This window comes from Apteryx rowi, unplaced genomic scaffold, assembly GCF_003343035.1.
Source record: "Apteryx rowi isolate R43461 unplaced genomic scaffold, aptRow1 scaffold_504, whole genome shotgun sequence".
NCBI lineage: Eukaryota > Metazoa > Chordata > Aves > Apterygiformes > Apterygidae > Apteryx > Apteryx rowi.
In genome coordinates, this window is record NW_020450766.1 from 472,403 (window position 1) to 496,871 (window position 24,469).

General features: G+C 38.4%; 1 protein-coding gene across 1 annotated transcript in view; it reads left to right on the forward strand.

Moving 5' to 3' along the window:
• Positions 1-19,328, forward strand: part of MID1 (midline 1) — a 101,903-nt gene extending 82,575 nt beyond the window's left edge. Inside the window, exons 6-9 of the mRNA XM_026079915.1 lie at positions 5,260-5,403; positions 14,357-14,518; positions 16,973-17,180; positions 18,732-19,328. Coding sequence (XP_025935700.1) covers positions 5,260-5,403; positions 14,357-14,518; positions 16,973-17,180; positions 18,732-19,080 — 863 coding nt within the window. The 3' untranslated portion in view covers positions 19,081-19,328. The remainder of the gene's footprint in view (positions 1-5,259; positions 5,404-14,356; positions 14,519-16,972; positions 17,181-18,731) is intronic.
• Positions 19,329-24,469: the final 5,141 nt, after the last annotated feature.

The window sequence follows — 24,469 nt, forward strand, 5'->3', positions numbered from 1 at the left end:
TGATAATTTATTTTACCCCTTTCAGATTGACGAATGGAATCTTTGTAGCTCTTACTCTGAAAATTGTGTGACAGAGTGAATTGATCATGTTTGACAGCGTTAAATAAAATGAAGAACATTTGTAACTCCTATTGATACACCTGTGTTGCCAAATAAATGAAGAAGCCTGTATTATATTTGTCATCTGTACTTCTTCTGAACAAAATGTCAAAGCTCGAATCCAACCTCATCCTCTTGGCCCTCAGTTGTCTTCAAAACAATGGATCAAGATTGTCTTCTGGAAATTTTCTTCTCCTTTGGTCCTTCCTCAGTGTATTGTTTGTCAGATCTTCTTCATCTGCCCCCCCCCCCCCATAGTTTTCTATGTGGCTCATTGAAGTTTGCATCTTTCTTTCTTCCCTCTATAGATTCTCTCTAGGCTATTTCATCCACAAATACAAATTTAACTACTTTATCTTTGTGCTGATGATTTATGCATCTGTCTGTCCAAAGCTTCTGGTATCCAAATGAAAATCTCTGATACCTCTTTGAAAGTTTCTAGCCAGACACTGAGATGTCCAGCTCAATATAGTAAAACAATACTCTTAATCTTCCTCTGACCATTCCTTCCTGCATATCTATTTTCTTTTGGAAGCTTTCTTAACTTGCCAGTTGCTCAAGCCTATCATCTGGAGCTCATCTTTTACCTACACCTGTATCTGGCTAGATCCAGACGATGCCTACGAGGGACACATCCTTTCTGTACATATTAAAGATTGTTTTGATCCATTGTGCATCAAAGAGTCCTGTCCTAAATCTTACTGCGTTGAATCTCAGCTGTAGCAATATCTATTCTTTGACCTTGCAATTTGCCTTTCTTAAGAAATCCCTTCTAAAACAAAGATATTTTCCTCACCCATCACTCTAGCTGTGACTGCACTTATGTGTATGTATCACCTAGCATATGCCAACAGTTTCTTCACATCAGAATAACTTCATTCTGGAAACCCTTCACAACCTACCTTTCCTCCAAACTTGCTTTCAATATTAAGAGATCAAAACCCATCTCCAATGAGCCAAATATCATGCTTTGAGTGTAATCTCTTTTTATTCAATTGTTTTTGGAAAGGTCTGGTCTACCCAAAGAGTATGTCTACACGGCTGTGTGACCAAGCCCTTGATGCTAAGCTTAGGCATGGCACGCTGCTAGCACACTGAATTTGTATCCACATCTGATGTAGCTGTGCATCTCAAGTTCTTCCGTACTGTTAAAGTCTAGTGTCATAACACACTGGGGAGCCAGTAGTTAACTGAGAGAGGTTCAGAGCAGCTTTCTCATCTCCCTCATATTCATAGCTGACAATGTGAACACTTCTAGCAACATTAGGTCAAAGTGATGGCTTACATCTTCCTCTTTTACTTAGGGTTGAAATCAGTAAGAAACCTTTACAAATTCAATCATCATCCCAGCAGGGAGGTGGACGGCAAACAAATGAAAGGAAGTTGAAGTATTTTGAGCAAATTTGTGTGACCTTGCACTGAAAGGAACTAGAAACAGTCACCCAGGAGCCACTGCACCCATGCTGGGACTCATCAGTGAGAGGTGGCAGCTGCTTAAGCTGCATCTTAGGTGAATGGACCATGGGAATGCTTTCAGTCTGCTTCAGGGCAAAGCCATGCAAATGACATTGAATGGAAGGTGGGTTAGACTAACCTGATTGACTTTGCCCTGAAAAGGAGTAGGTGTGCTCACAAGTTCAGTTATTTCCAGGAGAAAATTTAAGAAACTGCTTTTCTAATATTAGTTATTGCCTTTCAGGCACTTCAGATGTGGTTCCTGACTATGTAAGTGCGTCTCCTCAGTTTTGAGTCAAAGTCACAGAAAAGAACCAAGACAGCCTTCAGCAATGATTTTAACTCTTGTCAGAGAGTGTTGATTCATGAATGCAAGAGAAGGAAAGTCAAAGTGACTGAAGCACTTACCACTCACAGGTGTTTGCCCTGGTCCTCTTACGGAGATTGCCACTCCATGACCAAGGAGAGCTACTGTCATTGGGAAGCACTTCCTTAATCCGCTGCAGTTTTCACTGTGTCTTGCTAAGTCACCTGGCACTGATTCCAGGTTCCCTCATTGCTCAAGTCTGTAAATTTTGGTGTTTCAGGAGCTGCTTCACTTTTTTTCAGCTTTCCTTGACATCGGGTGACAGTTTGTGGACAGGAGGCAGAAAACAGCCGAGGGTATTAACAGCATCAGCTGTCCAACTTCAGTCTTGTTATGGCTGTGAGTCAGTGCTCTGGTCTCACCCTGAAATGGACTGGAAGTGCTCATGGGCAGTCACTGCATCTCCACCAAGGAACAGGACTGAAGGGTGGGATACGAGGCTTTATGTCTTACAGCATTAGGTATGCAGCACTAGGATGGTTCTCCTGCTGCTTTGCTTAAGCGTGCTGGACTTCATTGTCCTGGGCAGTGACTGAGCGTGCCACATGTCAAAGGGCACGCCACATGGCCACGCATGGGAAGGTGCTGGTGCAGCCTTGAGATCTCCCTGGACTCTCTGTAGTGCTTTTCCTGTGGCATCTGAGCTCTGTAGCAGCACCTATAACTGTGATGGTGCAGCTAACCAATTAAGGTCATTCTCTTTAATTGCTTTATGGATTTACACCCTACAAAGAAGTATTTCACGTGGAATAATGATTTTTGCAGTCAGACTTCTGCATTATTTTGAAAGTCTTGACAAACCATTCACAGAGAAACTTCCCTGTGTATCTGCAGGAGAAGCGGGTATGTTTTCTTTTATTCTGAGTTGTTTATGACATAAATGTTGCTGAAGAACTGAGTTTCATGCAGTATAGTCTCAGGTGGGTGTAGGTTAAATAAAAGTGCTAGGGAGAAGATGTCCTTCTTAGGTCAAATATCTCTGTTGTTCTTGTCACATGAAGGCCTATAAATCTCCAGTCTTGTGTAAGGCCTGCCAGGTGTGCAAACTAAGAGAGAATTGAAGTTGTCTTTTTCAAAGAAGTTGAAGGGACTTAGGTGCTACTGAAATGTAGACATGGTTTGATGAATTTATGGTTCATTAAACATTCAGTAATTGTTGCTTTTCATTAAATTATTATTTATTATCTATGTTGCAGTAGGGACACATACATTTCTCAGGTATAGAATTTCATTCTATTAGTTGCATGAGAAGACTGAAGAAGACTTTGGTTGAGTATTATCACAGAAAAATTGGATCCACTTGTATATTTGTAATGAATTTTCTTTCAAATCTTTTTTGCCTTTGAAGGAAAGGCAAAATATGAAAATGAAGCCTCAGCTATAAGAAAACTTAAAAAATAGCTAAGGTAGATTATCATGCTAGAAACCTATTTGAGGCATAGCTGATAGGAGCAATACTGTCTTATATGGCTTTCACAACAGTTAGCCTCAGTCAGTACACACCATCTAAACTGCAGCACTAAACTTTTCAGAAGATTGTTTTATTTTTTTTTTCTCCTTGTGTTTATATTCCCCTCTTGGGATAACTGCTCTTATTTTAGTTCTTTTTTATCTCTCTTTATTAATATCCATCTGTCCCAAGGGTTGCTCTGCTGAAAAAAAAAAAAGGCACTGGTAAGCTTCTGTGCTACAATATTTAGAGCATCACAAATCATGGTCATATCACAAAACACATCTGAACGTTTCCTTATGCCTCATGGTTGAAAAAGGCTCTTTGGAAATGCGTCTGCATTTTCATCCTTGGGAACATACATCAGCAAAACAGGAATATGAACTATACAAATTCTTAAGGGGAAAATAAAATAGATGGTTCATAGAAATAAGTTGCTGCAGAAGAAAAGGTGGAATTCCTTCAGAGTGGCTTTTTTTGTTGTTGAGGCCATTATCGCTCACAAAAGTTAAAGAACTGACAGCAAAAATACCTACTTGGAGTTGTCTTCTTTTTCCTTTAATTCAGGCATATTTTGGTTGTTTTGCCTGGAGTTTCCTCCCTCCTAGCTCTGTGATAGCTGAGAGGAACAGTATTAAGCATAAGTATTGTTTTCTTGCATAGTGGTGGCATACAGGGACAACAATTAGGAAAGGGGCCCCCACTGAGATAAGCATGCAGGACTAGTCTTTCAAAGAGTTGCCCAGGCATAGAAGCCAGGGGGACAGGCTCCTTTAGGGTCTGTCCACAATCTACCTGTCCCGTGAAGGCTTGGTTAATGATAAAATGCAGCGCCTTTGATTTGGGGGAACAATCTGCACAGACACGTAAGTAGAGAAGTTTGCTAAATTCAAATAATAAACTTTTACATAAGGTGAATAATCAGTGCCATTTGCTACTCTCATTTAGGTGTTTGGTTCTGTGGAAAATGCAAGCAAGGAAAATTCATACTTAAGAAGTTTGCTTCAAGTTGCAGTTCTTTAAACAGGTCTTTAAAAGAAACCTAGGTGTTTTATATGTGAGAACAATGTGTAGTTTGCTGCACAGAGTGACTGCAGTGATCCTGTTTGTTGATTTAAAAGAGGAAACAGAGGGACAACTTTTTTATTAAAATGTTTGGATTGTTTTCTAGAATTATTTAATTAGCAATGATGTTGAAGTTCAGGTTGTAATAATTGTAAAACCATGATATGATAATAATGCCTGATGTAAGACTGAAAAAGTGAGTTGTATAACCAGCAGAAATTATATGCATGTATATTAAATAGGCTAGTTAGACAATAAATAAAAATGAACTTGGAGAGAAGACAAAATTAAGCATGAAAGCATGACTGTTTGAGTGATGTCCCAAAGTGACATTTTTTAAATGGGACACATCACTGAACTTATGCCCATCTCTGTTAAGATAGACAAGGCAAACACTGCTTTGAAGTCAACAGTAAAGAGGGTTGACTTTCCCTCTTGATATATGCATCAATGAAACTTTGATAATTTTAGCATAGTGGTCAGAAACAAACCTAGCAAAAATAATGGGTGCTCTCAATCACAGTTTAACGTGACCACCAGCATATCACTTGCACTGGGGGCATCTGAAGTTAAAGCTACTTTAATACAAAATATTTTCAGTATCTGGAGCTTCTAGGTGATGACATTTGATAGTAAGAATTCCTCAGCAATGATTTATTGACAATTTAAGTTACCACTGGAATTAGCAAAAGTTGTTCAGTGATCTGTTGGACAGTATGGCTACAAACTCACACATCAGATGCATCGCTTAATCTCAGGTGAGAAGGGAAATATTTTACTGATTATTTCAGTAAGCCTCCTCTTTGTTCTCAATATCTCGCAGCTCCCAACCCTCCCACCATTCGAGAAGAGCTCTGTACTGCTTCTTATGATACGATTACTGTTCACTGGACATCAGATGATGAATTCAGTGTGGTCTCTTACGAGCTGCAGTACACTATCTTCACTGGACAAGCTAATGTTGTTAGTAAGTATAAACCATCTTATTTCTTGTTCTGTTTGTTTATGGTTTCTCTGCAAAACAAGTTCCTTTAAATATAAAGGTACTCGTGTCAAGAATAAAATGAAAAAAAAATTTTCTAGAAAGTTTTACAGCCAACTATCTGTATTTTAAATCCAAAATAATAATGATTTCAAAGAATTTTAAAATTCAAAATTCATCTGGTTAAAGTGTCTTGTATGTTTTCTGGGAGTACAATGCAATGAGAGCTTCCTAAGACTAAAACCAGCACATATTCTCAATGGTACAAATTCTGTCCATGTTAACAGGATTTGTGTCTTACGTCATAGGGCCCTTACTGTAACCCCAGGGATGAAGACCACAATTGCATTGCCACGGTCAGTCAGGCACTTAGGAGCCTATGTCTGACTGGCCATTAGTTAGAACTGGAACCTCATTGTCTTTTAGGTACCCTTGACACCTGAACGTTTGTCAGGAATACAAATTAAGTCCTTCTGACTTGTTTGCACTGTCTGCAAGACTACAGAGCATAGGTGTCTGTTAGTATATCAAAGGCTAAGGGAGCAAATATCAGTGGAACAAGGATTAATATGGTAACTTTGACTTATAATGACATTAATTAGCATTGTTCGATATTTCTTATTATAGCACATTTGTATTAAATACACTCTCTGTTTTGAATCTGTGACTTTCCTGAATGAAAATTTATTCCTTAAATTTTTCTGTTGTTAAATAACTATTCCTCTGAGAAAACAATATTGTCTGATCTTTGGCTAGGAAGTTAATACTTCTGGGTTCTGTGTATAATGGTCATTGACTAACTATGACTTTTGGAGAAGTCATTTAATTTCTTCCTGTTTTGGTTCCCCATATGTTAATGAGAATATTTTATCTGTAGTTGCTTTATGAGACTAAAGGAGTTTGAAATTAATCAAATTAAACAAAAGGAGGAGTTTATTTGATCAACATGTATCTAAATTGTGGAACTCGTTGCCACAGAGGATTGTTGTTTAAAAGTTTGTGTGGATTCAAGAGATGACTAGACAGATCATGCAAGAAAAATCCATTGAGAACAATGAAGTGCAAAGACTACCTCATGGCTCAGGAAGTCTCAGAGCTGTAAACTGTTGGACCCTGGGAGAGTATACAGATTAATGATCATTATGTGCTTTCCGTGTTCTTAAACACCTTCATAGGCACTTGCTTTTGTCCACCCTCAGATACCCCGCTCACTTGCTGAGCTAGATAGGCTTAGCTCTGACCCAGTGCAACAGTGATTTTGTTCTTATGAAATACTTTGGGATGCTTTGATGAAAGTCAGTGCTGTGGCCGTGTTAACATACTTTGTATCAGTGGAAAAATGGCACAGTCTATGCCAAATCTCAGTACTGAGCCAAACTTTTGCACTGACTCTTCTGTTGCTGTGTGCACCTCAGCTTCTCCATCACTAAGATGGACGTAGCCCTCCAAGCCATCTGAAAGGACAGCTGAGGAGTCATGTGCTGGTTTTTCAGCACCATTTTTAAGTAGCATACTATTACTATATTATGATTCAGAATTACTGAAAAATGAGCATCCGGGTCCACTGAAAATTTGATGAGTATTTTTTGAAGCCTCCATTTAGTATCTTACTCAGCAGCCTAATTTTGGATGACACACTAAAATTTGAGACTGTTCACTAGAAAGACCAAGTAAACCTCAATACATGCTTCTATACCTGAGCAAACTGGATACAAAAAGGGTCTAATAGTAATTCTGAAGGAATTGGAGCAAGGCAGACAAGGAAGGAAAGGCTTATATGATTAATCACTAATAAACAGACAGATTTAGTGATAATATGGTGTATTTCTTGTTTTCTGACCCATTTTTATCAATGCCTTTATGCAAGAAGGCATGCTGTAGTTAAGGGTGGATCAGGTATTGGCATGGTGTATGAACCGCAGAAGGGTGTGCCATTTCCACACCTTTGTGATGTGAGGTTTTGCTCTTTGCTTGCTAGTGAATAAATAAACAGTCATTTCTTTTGAGGCTTTATTGTAAGTTTCCCATGTGGAGGTGAAAGCTTTGATCTGCAAAACAGATTTCTTGAGAAATGCAATGTGGTAATTTGGGGGGGGGGGCATAGCATGAAGTGCTCAGTGTGCAATCTGAACCTTAATTCTATCACTGATGATTTGCAAAAATGGTGTCATTAAAAGATTGAAGAGAAGTCTCAAATGAAAACTCTTCAAGAATATCTGTTTATGAAATGTTCTTAACAGCTGAAATGAAAGTAGACCTGATTTTCCTGCAACATTTCAAGGTGGTGAATGCCACGCTGATTCTACATCACTGTGACTCCACTGACTTCACTGGAATCTCCTATTTTATACCAATACAACATGAGAACTAGCCTAATTCTTCTTTTCAGAATACAGCTCTTACACAAATATCCTGGCAACTGTTAGTTTCAATTTCATTAAAATCTACGATGCTAACCCAACTTGAAGAGTTTTTTCTAAATGTTGTAAAGCTTTCCTTATCTCTGCATTTAATGTGGAGCTGTGTACCTCTAATGGAGCTGTTCCTGCCAGTTTTAGTAGAACTGCTACAGATCTGCCCAGATTTCTTACATACAAGATTCTTCCAGTTTGTTCCAGCTTCAACAGGTACTAAAGATTTTCCCACTAACATCCTGATTTTACTCAGTTGGATTCTCTTTCTTGAAGAAGAAAGAGAATCTTTGTTGGATTCTCTTTGTTGGATTCTATGCTTTATCCTGTAAGAGAGTTTAATTAATTTCTCTACTGCTGTAGGTGTCCTTACAAGGTTGTTCCGAGAACACTGGAGTGTTAACCTCTTGAAGTGTACTATAATAATGTGATATAATGATATTTTCATAGAGATATTTTCACTGTAAGTTACTGTGTTGCATTGTAGCCTTCCCATTTTGATGGACTAAAACTAGGTGATTTTTTAAAATTCTTTTTTAATGCAATGGAGCTTGGATGAGCACAAATTTCTATTTACAGTATTTGCATTCTGTTGCACATGATTTTGTTTTCTCTGCTTCTGTCACATCCCCCCAAAGTTGCTGCTGGTCATGTGGGTTACCTGTAACAGAGAATGTAAATAGATTTATAGATCATTTTTCAATTCTGTGTAGCTATGAATTAGGCACAAGGGAGTAGCTAAAGTACTGTATTACAACAACAAGCTGCTTTCCCCTGAGACAGTGGGAATCACTTTGCATACATACCCACCTACTGTGCTAATGAAAGTTGTTATTTTGGAATCCATTTCGTAAAACCACATAGCCAGACTGACTGCGCTTTCCACTCTTTGGTACATTTCCCCCATTAGAGGCATATATCATTCAGGGATTGCTATGAATTCAGTAACAAAAACAAGCAATACTATGTTTTTCTAATGTATTTTCTGTCCAACATAATCAGCTATATTCTCTTTTTATTAACTGAAAAATTGGAGAATTAAATTTTGATGGAAAATGTCCAGCAAGAGTATTTCATTTTGAATCCTATTTCATACAGGAAAGATTATTTCCAAATGTGGCCAAACTGCTTGGCTACTATATGCCTGGCAGCACTGTTTTGTGCAAAAGCAGTATAGAACTTTAAATTAGGCAGACTTTTACTAACGCAATTGCTCCCAGAGCTATACCATTCACACATTTGCAATTCTAAGATGCTGCTAATCACCTGCAATCTGAATATTATAAAAGCTTTTAGAATGTCTTTGTCACTACCTAGCTAATGTGCACTATAATTGCATTATCCTCTTTCAATACATTCTCATGTATTTATTGAGTTTTTATATATTTTTTGACATCATGGAATTGCTCGAGTGTGCTTCAGCAAGGTTAAAATTTAAACACTCAGCTTCTTACTAGCTGCAATGCAAAATATCTTCATGAAAAACACGCACGGCTCTCTCCAAGGCAAAAAGCAGTAAATAATTCTCTCTTTCTTGGTAATTGGGATTTAGGTTGATTACATCAACTAAATATTAAAATTCACTGTATTAAGGATACAGTGTACTGTCAGAATCTTTCCTGAGTTACAGGGTTACTGTTCCTATGAGAAGATAAAATTTTGTAGAAGGGTCTAAGAAAATTAAGAGCCCAAGCTTCCCTGAAAAACAATGAGTTTATGATTCACCAATGAGCTTTTGAAAATTCTAGCTATTGTTCTTTCTATAAGATTTAATTTATTAAAAACAGATGCCTTACAGTCTTCAGAGTGCTACTGAGGTTTTTAGTATCTTCCAATGGTACAAAAGTAAGTTCAGGATAAAACCAAGAAAACCTCTACGTCTTGGAAAGTATCAAAAGAGTGTATTTCTAAAAAAACCCCAAATGCTATGTGTTTTGCAGAAATCCTGCATATATTATTTTCATTCATGTGGGAGTGCAGAGTGGGGGTAGGGAGAGCTACATATCTGTCAACTTCACCTACTGTTTTTGTTCTACCAGTTTGAATTGGTAATAATTTATTGAAAGAAAGCATTTAAAATAATTAAAATGCTCAAGAGATTAAATAACCTTCCCATGACTTATGTGTTCCTCTTTTAGTTTTTAAGAAGGTATATTTTATTAAAATCAAACAGTGTAAATTTTAGGAGGATTTACGCCTTGGGATTTTTCCCATCTGCTTTTTAAAGTGCATCAACAGCTAACACCAGGGAAATAGCTTTACAGATTATTACCTCCAGATTCTGAGAAACTTGTTTTGAAAACTCACACATCCTGTATGGACATCACTGTGCTCACTGCACCATTCCAGGATGTAATTTAAATTCTCAACATTTTTGTAGGCTACAGTTTTAAAATACATTGTTTTACCACCTGCAGGACCCTGTAAAAAGCCCTGAGTCTTGGAAACAAGAAACCCTAATCTAGCCAGGGTGAGAACTGGGTACAATAGTGGACACTTAGCTGTTACTGCTACTACAATGACAAGAAGAGAGAAGAGAAGATGTGTGCTTTCCACTTAACCTACAGCCACCGGCAGGGAACCAAGAATGAAAATACTATCCCCTGAATGTCTGCATGTCCAGGCTATTTCCTCATTTCCCTGATCATTCTTAATCATCTTTTTTGTATTAAAACAAAAAAGGCTGTTCTGATAGATCAGAACTGGAGACAAAATCTTTTGATGTAGAGACAAAATATTCTTTCGTACCTAAAAGCTTAACCTGGCTGTCACTAGTTGCTTTTCTTTCTTCTGAAGCATTTTGCACCTGTAGTTTGAGGATATGTTTTGCCTTCATTCCCAAGATTTCTGGATCAGAGTTCAATCTGAAGCCTTATATCAAACCACTCTCAATCTGGAAGCCCCCCTTCAGGAAAGTGCATGAACACGTCACTAAGTGTGTTGGTGCAGAGGTACGTGTGGAGTTTGCTGGACCAGGAAGGCTTACCTGGAAAGGTGACCAAGTGAGTCGCTGTGCATCCAACATTTATTGTACACCAGCAGTCTGATGCCTAAGGCAGGAAAGACAAAGATAAGAAACCCAAGCTGTCTTCTGTTGTCAGAGAAGGTAGAGCCTTCCCCTAGAAGATGAGTCAGATTAAAGGTGAAATGGAGGGGTCCCATCTATATCTACTGACGGTGTAGAGAGTTAGGGCAGATAAGGTCCTAGTTTAGGAATCTCTGTTCTTCATTTGAAGAACTTCCCATCAGGTGGGATGAATCTAGGCCTGCATGTGAACATTTTGCCGTTAACCCCTGGCAGCAGAGGACAAGATGCAGCAATGCCTACAATTGCCATGGTGGTGCCTATACACAACTGCTAACTAGATTATTTAAAAATACTATAATTTACTATGTGTGAGGATCTACTGGCAACTGGGTATTGGGTAGATATAAATCCACATACATGGGAGGAGAAGAGAGAATGGAGAGGAGACCCAAAGCAGTGCATCGGTATCTTTACAGTCCTTCATGTATTTATTTAGATCCAAGTTTTATACTTTGTTAAGGAGAGAGAAGTCTTTGGAGGGTAACATCAAAAATGTAATGTTAGCCTGAAAAATGTGCCCTGATTGGAGAATTGTGGTGACTGATACAAATCTTTAGTTTCTAGATGATTTAGCGAAAATCTGGGCATTTCTGTTTCAGCACAAAGGTTTGTTTATATATTGCCTATATACCATAGACCATTGCTTTTGAAGTGTGGACTTGGAAAGGGGGAGACACTCCCAGGACTACCTGCTTAATCCATCCCACTTATTGTGGTGTGTTAGTTGATACCCCATCAGTTATCTGTGTTAAGGATTGCTAGGCCATCCTGGACTCCCTCTAAATTCTGTGCTTCATTTTGTTTTATTTTCGCTTAATATTTATTTTGCAGTAGCACCTATGAGACAGGCAAGGGATGGTCTTAATGTAAAATTGATGTGGTAATTCAGCTGCAGAACCAATGTTCCTTTACCTGAATACTTGTGGCAAATTTTTATTGGGAAAAGATTAGGATGTCTCTGAGCAGTCAGTAAAATATTTTATGCCAGGATACTGCCACTTTTCTTTCTTCCTGTCAGGAGCCCTATTCACTCCCAGAATAAAAGGTAAATACCATTCAGTAGGTTCAGTATGCTTCAGGCATAAAACAGGACATGGATTAATGCTGCTGTAGGCACATTACTACAGGTGCTAGACACAACTGGCGTTTTCATGAGGAATAAGACTGGGTTCTTTTTTCAGGAGATGATAGGTGATGGCTCTATGTGGTCTAGTTTTTCAACAGTCTTGTGAAAAACTAAGTGCTGCAAAGTCATTTTTCTTTCCTCCATTTTTTCCAGATATAGCATGCTTTCAGAAGTCTCTTGTAGTTGATATTTAGGGAGAATACAAGTGGTCAGGATACTCACTGGTTGGAGCATAAAGAAGATACTAGAATCCATTTTTTTCCCCTTTAAACAAGGAAACAGCAGCAAAGAAATGTTCTCTGGTAAATCACAGTTGCTATTCATCTCAACAGTAGCTAACACAAAAAGTGATGTTCTTGATGAGACAGAACAGGCTAGAGAAATGTTGGTTACCATCTGTCCTTCAAATTCTGATCTTTACAAACTAAAAACTGGAAGATGGGCTTATTTGTTTTGCAGCTCAGTGGGAAGAACAGTCTGAAGGCCAGAACCCAAACATGGGCTCAACCTGAGGCTCAGACTTCAAATCAGGGTGTAGGGAGGGGAGAGTTCATCTCACTTCAGGTCAGCCCTCCAGCGTTAGAGGTCTCATCTAAGCTAGTCAGCTTGGTTTCCTCTTTGTTCAAGAAATAGAGAGAAGCACTTGTAGTAGGATGTTCACACGTGGAGAGGTGGAATGAACCATTCACTGATTACTGCCTCCCCTCGAAGTTGTGAAAAATAGATTAGGCATTGCGCCTCTTCATTAGATGGCAGGGTGATATGAATCCCACCTGAAACTGTGCCTCAGTTCTCCATTTGTACAGCAGGATTAATAACTGCCTACCTCTCAAGGATGCTGTGTAATATCAATTAGCAATCGATAAATTAATGTTAAGAGAACTTTGAGACAAAAGCTATATAGTTCTTAGATTGAAATTTGGGTTATAAATTCTATTACTAATGATCCCTTAGTAAGAAAAACACATCCCAAATTAGGAATGAATCTTCCAGTATGGTTATGAATAGTCTATGAATTTGTAAAGCTGTATCACGTTTTTTTTTTGTTTTTTTTTTTTGAAGTTTTGTGTCCAGTAGCCTTTTACTTCACATAAAGGTTTTTTATTGACTAATATACAGAGCTGAAATTACTACTTACTTGCAAAAGATACAAATCACTAGTACTTATTGGTTTCCTGGTAAAACATGAGTTAAAAGCTGAAAGCTGGTTTAATAACGCAGTAGCTTGCATAACATATTCTATGCCCAGTAACGTCAGAAACCAGAAAGACTGTAAGGTTTCTAATCCAGTCAAGGATTTTTCTTTCATGTTTTCCAGCTTAATATGCACACACACATGCATACACTTCCATCCACCTGTATCTCTTTCTATCTGTATAGCTATATAAATGGTTGTGAGCATATATACATTTTATGAATGTTAGCGTTGTTACTTACATAAACATTTGTGAAAAGGTAGCTTATAGAGAGCTATCAGACTGTGGTTCCATTTGACCAGGAGCTATTATATGGCCGATTCACTGGCGTTGCAGTTATAGCATGGTAGGAAAGATTTACATAGATGAATAAGCTCATCTTGGGGAGTATTTTCCTATTTTGCAGATGATATTGCCCCCCTTCCCCTTGTTTTACTTACTTCCTACCATGTTATGCCTCTTTGGTAGGCATCAAGCATATCCAAAAAAGCTTGTAACTGGAAAATTATCCAGCTGTTTCCCAGTTGACATCTAGACACAAGGAAATAAATCAAAAAAGTTGCATACAATAAATTATAATAGCTCAGGTTACATCCTGGCAAAATCTGGAGTGTAAAAGCCAAAGCTTGCTCTGGAGCCCATGCTCTACCCAGTCTGGCCTCCAATGATTTGCTTCAGGAATGCATACCTGGGGACTGTCAGCAAAGGTGCCTCAACAACCCTTCTAGCATTACTGCTTATGTTAGTCTTAAAGCTTAAACTGAGTTCATTAACCCAAGAAGGAGATTGATGATAATCCTCAAGTACTTAAGCAATAAAGAATTCTTGTGTTGGGATATGAAAATCCCCAGCCTGCCGATGCCTCACTGAATCATTTCTTAAATGTCCTTCTTTTTATGGTTGACTTCATGTAGCAAGAACTTAAAAGGTACCTTGTTTGAGGGCTGATAAAATGAGTTAGTGGAAATAAGTAGCAACTTGCTAAAAGTAACAGCACTTTAAAAGGTATGGAAGCAAAATTCCTATTGGTTTTTCAGTGCTCAGAAGTGCTCTAAATGTTCCTCTGTTACAAAGTGTTTTGTATGTTGTGACTAATGTGCTTGCTTTGAAATTGCAGGTTTATGTAACTCAGCCGACAGCTGGATGATTGTTCCTAATATCAAACAAAACCACTACACAGTGCATGGGTTACAGAGTGGCACTAAGTACATCTTCATTGTTAAGGCCATTAATCAGGCTGGCAGCAGAAACAGCGAGCCCGGCAAACTCAAGACAAACAGTGAGTAGCGTGCAATCCAGCACGCACACATTCTTCTCCTTTCATGACTTTCTTTCTGCGGTTGGTCTTTGAAAGGTACAAGAGTGCAATGAAAACTAACTTGTTTAAAGTGCTTCCCACAAGGAGAGCCACTTATGTCACTCGACTTAAGATTGTCAGAGTAGAGCAGAAATGGCTTTTTTTTCTAGACATGCATCTGTATCTGTCACTGGAAATATAATTTAGGAATGAAGCCATCACATATGAAATAATTGAAAATACTCATTTGTGCTTTTGTTCTAATTTCTTCTTTATCTTTTTCCTTTACAAACCAAAGCCTTTTCTTATATTTATAAGAAAACATTTTATTTTTGTAGAGTGTATTATAAGATACATGTTAGCTAACTAACTTTTATCCTCCAAAATGATCTCTGTCTTGGGACACTGGAAACTTTCTTAGCACCATTCACCCCATTTTATTATGGAGTTCAGCAGGATGGTAGAGTCAGAGATCTCACTTTAAAAAAATGGTTACGCAAATTATTAGCAGATAGAGTATAGCAATTTTAAGACTGATTTTCAACCTTTTTCTTCTTGTGTCCAGCCAGTCCCTCAGTCCTTCAGTCATGATGGGTAACTTTGAGTACTGGAAAAGGACCACTGGGATTTGTGCACTATCTGAAACCTGCTTCTTGAAGGGGAGGGCGTTTGAAGAGGGGTGGTATTGGATGTCACAGGAAGGAGGATAGTGGATGCAGCAGAGAGTGGCATGTACCAGCTTGTGAGTTTCTCTATCTGCTCTATGCCTGGCCTGCACTCCTGTGTAAAAGCCACTCACACCAACCGCACATCTGCTACCAAGAATCTGTGTATTGCTAAATACAGTAACCTGTGTGCATGCATAAAACCAGAGGACCCTTTTGGAAATGGCAATGTTTTATCCTCTTGCCTTTTTGTGACCCAATGTGGCTCAAAAGTAATGTTCTCTCTCAGGTAACTGTGAGAAATGACATGACCAGATACAGTTCAGTACAAAGGGATCCTTCAGATACTGCTTTAACAATACAAAGGCTACTGGTCAGATAGAGAGGCATGCTGTAGGTATTTTAGCGCTACCCAATGGTAGGAAAAAGCAGATACTTTCTAAGGGGTACGTTTTACTTGATTGCAATACATAACTAAATACATATTATGAAAGTAGACTATATCCCTAAAACTATAACTACTCCTTAGCTAATTCCTGACCTATGCCTAACAATATCAAAAGAGAATTAGTATTGGTTTAATAATTTTTCATTTTAAATGTCTGCACTTTCAGATTTCCTGGAGGTCTGAAACAAAACATACTGGCTGTTCAGATCAACTGCATTTCTTCTTACTGCAGCACTAGTACTTTCAGTTTTACTGCCTAAGAATTAGTTAACTGTTCCTTCACAAACACTGAATAATTCACATCTTATTTGAAGTATACATGTGTCAATGCCATCAGGTCACAGATCTCATGAGAGTGCTCAATTCTATTTTCTATGCATGTCACCAAATCTTCCACTTGCTTTTTTTTTTTTTCTTGATATGAAAGACAGTAAGAACAGAGGGGGGATAAGGGCTTTGCTGGATCACTCATAGAGTCAGAGTTTCCTAGATGTCTCCTGGAGGAGGTAAATGATCTTTCCGCTTTTTGACACAATGAGCTAGCTTGTCAAAATAGTGGCAGACTTTACATATCTACAGGGTTCGGTTTACCAAAATGCTTCCTGTTATTGTCTACAAACCTTGTGCTACAGCAGAGGATACTTGCCAAGAGCAACAGCTTCAGTAATGTTTTTAAATCATATTATTTGGACCAAGATACAGTTCACTTCCTTCTTTTTAATGCATGGTATCCAGCACTATAGCAGCATGTAGGTGTCCATCCAAAATGATCCCAAATTGTTAACTGTGCTTGTTATAAATAAAGCCATGAGTGAATGAACAGACAAGGCTAGCGCTTATTCTCATTTTCAAATGCATTTTGTGGTATTTTAAATCATACTGTTTTGCAGCAATGATAAAGATGTTATTATGGAGTTTTATCCCTAGAGAATTAATAGATTGTAACTTATTGTAAAATCTAATATGCTGTGAAAAAAGCAACCCTCAGACCTTTATTAGCATGTATATTGGTTTCAATTACATGCAAGAATTAGAGTATTCAGGTTACTTCTAGGTCACAGATAATGGGCATGATGATTATGCAGGGCTCCTTTCAGGGATTATCAGCACAGGGAAGTTAGCACACAGTGAGACTGACAGTAAACTGACAATGCAAACTAGCTAGTGCTGGGAGCAGGATAGGTTAGTCTATCTTGAGAATGCTTCAGAGGAGGAGATTAATATGATTATGTAATTTTGTATGCTTCTTATAGGCTCTCTAATCCGCTATCCTTTTGAAAATTAAAACTAAGTTATTCTTTTGCCATCTTTGTGCATATCTAGGCCAGCCATTTAAACTGGACCCCAAATCTGCTCACAGAAAATTGAAAGTGTCTCATGATAACTTGACAGTGGAACGTGATGAAACATCCTCCAAAAAGAGTCACACACCTGAGCGGTTCACAAGTCAAGGGAGCTATGGAGTAGCTGGCAATGTGTTTATTGACAGCGGACGTCATTACTGGGAAGTGGTTATAAGTGGGAGTACATGGTATGTACATAAAAATATATGAAAAGACCCACCAGTTCATACCAGAGGTCCATCCTGGTGCCTCTGACAGAGGCCAGTAGCAGAGGCTTAGGGAATGGTACAAGAACAGGACAATCATATACTTTTACATATTTTTATCAGAATATTTTCCCAACCTCCGGTATGTTGTGGCTCTGGAACTTCGCAGACTGGATGGAGTATGTCTATATTTAACAGCCTTCAAGGGATTTCTCTTCCATGAATGTAGATGATTGATTGTTTTTTGAACTATAAAGTATGTCTTACATTTTTAGTGAATTGGAGAGCTAAGAAAGTTTTTTCTTGTTTATATCACAAAGTGAACTTTGTGACAGATTTTTTTTTATCAAACATGAAAGATCTTAGTGAACTTCAGTAAGAAAAAAAAAGAATATGAGGACACTTTGATGATCCTGTCTCACAGGGCTGGACATCAGACCTGGTTCTAGGGAGGGAGCAGGGAACAGGGAGCAGTAATGCTGCAGGTCTATGTCTCAGCGGATGAAACAAGAGGCAGGAAATGAAGGACTGCATTCCTTTATTCCTGAATGATCTTCCGTGTTATACAGGTACTTCAGGGGCCCTTTGGTCAGTGGAAGAGAAGTCATCCTTTGGGGTTCAAAGGTAGCAGTTATGATGGAAGGAAATGGAATGGAAAATGAATAAGGTCTTCTGGTGTGCCCTATCACTCAAACAAGAAGTTGTTTGCTTGTGCCAACTATGAGGAATAAAAATAGAGTAACTTATGGCAAGTTAATCCCTGTTAGATTGAAAGCCCAACAAGCACTGCAGTATGTCTAGAATGTGAGGAACGTATACATTTATTTTATATATGAGAAATCAGGTTTTTGCCAGGATGTCCATTAATGAGAACATTTTCACAATTCTCCTACCCTGCACATCTTGCCATAAATTATGGTTTGCAGAGCAAATGTCCTCACCTACAATGCTTCACTTGGCCCAATACCCAGTCTAAAATATGCTCATTTGAATCTAAAAACCACACCAACATCTGGCAAAACATATTTGGGAATGGCAAAAACGTTTTTTTTAATGTGTGCTTTGATGTCTACTCTTGCATTCCTTCTTCTGGGCCATATATTAAAGGAGCAATGAGAGATCAGTTTAGCTGACAGATAGCAATGTATTTTAAAGTCAATGAATTCCTCTGTATTCATCTGTTTGGAAGTGGAAATGTGAGGCCCAGTGATTTAAACTCTGAGTTGCTCAGTACTCAGCAATTTTCTTTTGAATACCAGAGACAAATGTTCCAAAAAATTGCCATAGCAGCCAAACTACAAACAATGCAGGAGACAATAGTTTCTCTGACCTCTCAGACCCAAAAGAGAGATGGTGAAAAACATTAAACAAATATGTGCAGATATTATGATTAAAACTCACTTAATTAGAACTTAATCAGCATAAATAAGAGGCTCAGGCACTCCTGTGAGTCCCCTGGGCTAACATTTAACTTTATTGACAGATGAGCATGGCAAGAAGCATTTGTTTTCTTGAGTTGTGTTTGTTTTACAGGTATGCCATTGGTATTTCCTACAAGTCAGCACCAAAACATGAGTGGATTGGGAAGAACTCTGCCTCTTGGGTGCTTTGCCGCTGCAATAATACATGGGTGGTGCGACACAACAGCAAAGAAATTCCCATAGAGCCCGCGCCTCATCTCCGGCGGGTAGGGATTTTGCTGGACTATGACAATGGTTCCCTTGCCTTTTATGATGCTTTGAACTCACTACACCTTTACACTTTTGACATTACGTTTGGACAGCCTGTGTGCCCCACATTCACCGTGTGGAATAAGTGTTTGACAATTATAACTGGCTTGCCTATCCCTGACCACTTAGACTCCTCCGAGCAGCTTGCATGACTGCTAAAAGCCAGAAGGTAGAATGATGCATTTGCAGTGGGCTGCCAGGCGGCTGCCACAGGAGCTTGCCTGCAGCTGGCGGACTGTAGGGCATCCCAGGCATTGCTATTGCTTCCGGCCAGAACTGAAAATGGGAGAATCTCTCTTTACTGTGTACTTTGTACGGAAGGACAAGAAGTGGCTTTAATAATATCTTAGAACTTCTTTTGCCGTTGGTTTTGTTGGGTTTGTTTTGTATTTAGTCTCTTATAGGAAGGTTTATAAATTATTTATAAAAAAAAAAAAAAAGAGAGAGAAAAAGAGCGAGGGGAAAGCCTGATTTGGATACCTGAAAAACAACTGATTTGTTTTTGCATGTTGATGGCCCTATCCATTAAAGTTTCATCAGCTCATTACATCATTTTATTTTACAATGGATAAAAGCAGAAAATTGGAAGGATGAAAACTGTGCAGTGGAAAAGTCCATATACTGCAGATTTTATTCATGTCAATATTACTGCTCTCGTTACCAATCCTACTGTGTGCAACATCTCCTAATTTCTACTTTGCACATAGGAATGTGCAGACCAAAAAGAACAAAAATATACAAGTAAGGAAGTGGAGCTAGCCAACAGAGCAAAAGGAGAAAGTTTAATTTACTTCTGTTCACAGGGCAGCATGTTCTCTATTTATAAAAAAACATGTGAAATGTCTCCTAGAAATGCGAGTGGATAAATCATCTGGTGATTTATTTTATTGATGGCAACATTCCCATCTACCAGTGCTTCACTTTTGTCTTTGGGAAACATTTTAGAATCACTGAGGATCATATCATCTCTGAAAATCAGCAACACTGGAGGAGAGCAGCCAATCCAAGGTCTGACTGTAGCCTAATTTGATAAAGCACTGTACCGTTTAAGGTTTGATTGTAATAGAAGATGTCACAGTTCTGATGGTAGACATATGAATGCTTATTGCTGATTTTACAAGGTTCAATGCAGCAAGCCTAGCCAGTAACTAGGAAGTGAGACATGAGTCACTTACCATGGATTTTAAATTAAATACAAATGTTTTATTGTTGTATACTATGCAGTATCTATAACAAAGCAAGGAAATCTGGTTTACCAGTGCTGTAAGGAGAAACACTGTAGCTGGAGTTCACTCATATTTATCATTGTCTTGTGTTGTTTGGGGGAGCACAGTTCTCTTTGTGAACAAGGAGTAAATAACAAAATTTCAGCAGCAGTAGGAATCTGCACAGGTAAGCTCTACACTCATCCAGATGTTGGTGGGTGGAACGCCACTTAAGTCAGTATGGTTGTACCCACTTTATCCCAAAACTGAATTTGGTGCATTTTTTTCCTCTTTATACAGAATAGGAGCCCTTTGTAACTACTCCAATATTTATGTATAAATGATCTTTTGGGGAGATTCTTGAGAAATATGAAATGTAGAAGGCTATATGACAGCTTTAAAAGAATGGTTTTCTTACAGTGTTTTGTAGTTAGTACGCAGGGGGTGAAAATCTGCCTGTGTAGAATGAGGATAAGTTGAATATCAGCACTGAGAAAAGGTTTGTTTAGTGGTTTAAAATCTTGCTGTAGGTATCCTTTGTAAAGGATGCCTTAATGCACTTTGTTCACTAATGGGACCAAAATAAAGTGGTCCCAAGCTCAGCTTCAAATTTTCTAAATTCAGATTCTCCAGGTACAAAGATGTACTACAGTTTGCCTTATGATGACATAGAAGAAGCTTATGAGCAAGATGATGAATATGTACATGCTTATAGGGTTTTTTTTTTGATAGAAAATAAATGCAATTCCATGTTCCATTGTTTTCCCTTTACATGCCCTGCTAACTCCTGAATTAAATGGAGAAAAGTCTGACACTATGTTGACTATAACCATTGCTTCCCGCTGGGGCGGCTTTCAGTGGTTTACAGCTACGAGCCACCAATCTTTCCAGAGGTGACATGAATAAGGGAAAATATATACATACAGTATACTGCAGTGTTTATTGTAGCTCTGATGGTAAAGAAATAGACACCCTCAAAAATGAAAAAGTAAACAAATCCCCAAACATTACATTTTATAACTGAGCGCAATGTTACCAATACAACCTGATGTACATTGTCAGGTGGTCTGGCCAAGAATGTTTGGAAGGCGATTCAAATATCATGAAAATTATAACAACAAGTTGACAGGAAATGATTGATACAAAGCTGTGATAAAAAAGTGCAGGAGGAAGGGAATTTTAATATAGGATTGTTGCCAAGTTTCTGCCTAACGGAAAGGAGTATATTGTTACCACAGTATGTGTAGTAAAGCCCTGTACCTCCTGTTTTGCCAGAAATATTAAATCTAGAAGCTGATTTCAGTAGTGAGCAAAATGAAAACACTGTTCAGTGTTTGACCATGCAATGCTGGCAGAGATCAAGCTGAATGGAACTAATACCGTGAGTTTTGAAAGGTACCCCATGACTTCACACATTTTCATTTTAAACATAGACCATGAGTCTAAAGACAGATCTTGGTTTTCACCAAGGGAAAGAGGATGGCCTGTTATCTACAGGCCTTGCTGTATCATTGTATTTCAACACAGAATACTTCATTCTTCATTTGGAGCTAAACCACATTTCTCTAATGGACTATTAATTCAATCAGTACTCTATGTGCACATATGTTTGTGTGTATATGTGTATATATATCTGTGAGTATACACACACCAGTATATGTGCAGATATAGTGTAATGTGTATATATACATACATACATACACACAGACTGACAGTAATTAGTCAGGTGTTCCTTTTTCGCTTGTTCCTTGAACCATTTCATATTGTGTATGACTATGAGGAAACAAGTTTGCTATAAATGATATTCGTCTGGTTATTTTTTAAAAGAACAAAATCTGTTTATTTTGCAATACTTGATTCAATTCATGATTAAACAATAAAAGCATCCATTTGAAAATGTAGCTTCTGTGGTTTGTGGCATGTTACTTGGTCCATGACAATTGATTGAAGTCTAGGGGAACGGTGATCCTTGTGTAAAAATAAAACATGATACTTTAATACAGACTGCAGGTTTGTATAGAGGTTTTTCCTATTTTCTGAAAGTTTTATGACTAGGAATGAGGTAGTGTGGTATAATGCCATATTTAACAAAGGCAGATTTCTGAGCAATACTCTGCTGAGATGCAAGCAACGAATGTAACAGATGAAGCCTATGTTGGTGTAATGATCATTTCAAGGTTGTACTTCACACCAAAGCTGTGATTCAGTGGAGTTAGAGCAAACTGTAGAACAATCCCTTTAGAAGACAGCAATATTGTCTCAGAGTAGTCAAAGCTCTCATCCAACTTGATGTAGAGGAGAGGTAGGGAACCTTTTTCTTTCTGAGGCTGGATAAGATTTTCCATGCATTAGGCTTTCATATGTTGATGCATGTATAATGGGGGGAAAAAATCTTTCAGCAATGGGCCATATTCCATGATTTACTTAGTAGACTGATTAGAATAATTATTTATTTACTGTAGCTTTACAGTTCATATTGTTTAGGGTCTAAGTCTTTCCTCCTCATGATCTTGTGCCACAGCTATATGTTATTTTGAAATCAGTTACAGGCTCTGGCCAGATCTGCAACCTTGGCCTTGATCTTGCATGCTCTTGCAGGGGCATGAAGGTGTCCCATGGACTGTATTTCTACATTTCTTATGCCTGTGTCATTGGAATAGTTGTGTTTCCACAGGCTGACTTTTGTCCAGTCACCTTTTGAGGGACCAAATGTAAACATCTCCAGGTTGACCAGTCTATCTTTTCAGCTGTAGCTAAGATTTCAGCAATGTCATCCTTATTAAGCTAGTTGAGGCTGCCAAATTGTGAGTCATATGACCTTTGGGTTTTATTTTGATTCTGTTTTTTTTTTTTAATAGGTACATAGGGGCAACCAGGCTTTTTATAGTTTCAGTCAATCAGTAGACAGGTGTGTAGTGGCTGCTTGATGTGTTCAGTCTGTTCCATGCAATTTTCCTTTTCGTGATTTTTAGCTTGATATCTCATAAAGTGAAGCAACAAACATGCACAGGTTGCTTACGCAGTGATGTGCTAATGATTGTCTTATAACACCAAGTCTAATGTATTTTCATATGCTGATCTTTCCCACAGTGAAAATCTGTATTCAGATATCAGAAAGTAAAGCACAGTATTTTCCAATGTTGCTGGGTTTGTCATCGATTTAGAAATTATAATCTGAAGTTCTGAACTTCAGCCTTAATCTTTGTCTTTTCCACATGGAGGAAAGCCCTGGTCACTCCCAAGTAGCCTGCATGCGGACAGTGTGTTCCAGATTATACAGAGCTATATATTTGTATTGTGCTTTCTGAAGTGAAAGAAACTCTCTTTACAATTTAGCCTTGATTTAGCACTTGATTTTCATATAAAAAATTAAGATCCTAAAGAGTGGTGATGTTAACAGTGCTTCAGTGTGGGCGAGACTCTTGCTTTGGACCTTGAGATTTAAGCCATATGTATACCTAAATCTCTTTGTGCTGGGCTGGACTGGTTTGTGATTCATGCGGAGGTAGACTAGTACAGGTGCAAGTATTCTCTTCTGAGGTAGGCTCTTGCATTACCTCTGCTGTTGGCTCTGTTTTTGGAATATCTTCAACTCTGAGGCAGCTCTGGTTTAGAAGCATGACAATGTATTAGGAAGGCATGGACTCTTCTTACATTTTTTTGGTCTCATTCTCCTACAGTGTGATTGACAGAGGCATTATTACTGCTTGAGAAAGGCACAGAGGTAGCAAAAGAGGGAGTACTGGAGCAGTGCTGAGATAGATCATTGAGAATGACAGGACAGCTGGAAACCTGCCATCGCTACTTGCCTGAGCACTATCCTGCAGCTCTGCAAAGCAAGTCTGCACCTATTCTTCCTTTTGTTACTGCTCAGCCCCAGTCTACATTCCCAAATGACAGAAAATACTTACAATTATATGTTTGAAATCCTAACCTAAATAAAAGCAGCGGGGCAGGGATGTGAGCCCCAGGCCTTGATTCTCCTTTTATTTGCCCCAATTTTTACATATGTTGACTTCAAAGGAGATAGTCCTGATTTACACAGAGGTAGGTGAGAGGACACAAGCCCATGAATCCCCAGGTTCCAGGGGATCAACAACCCAGTAAAGCAGGAACCCCTGTGCTAACAGGTCGGCATTACTATTAAATCATGTCTTTGGAGAAAGTACATTAGCTGCTAGCAAAACTGCACAGTTTCTCATGAACTATTTCCCAAGGCCAGCACAGGTGTGTTTTAAAATGTATGGTTCAATAACATTCTTCTTGGATAGATTGTTTGCGCAATGCTATACAGTTTCCTCAGAGCAGGATGAGAACAATTCTCTTAGCAGGTGCT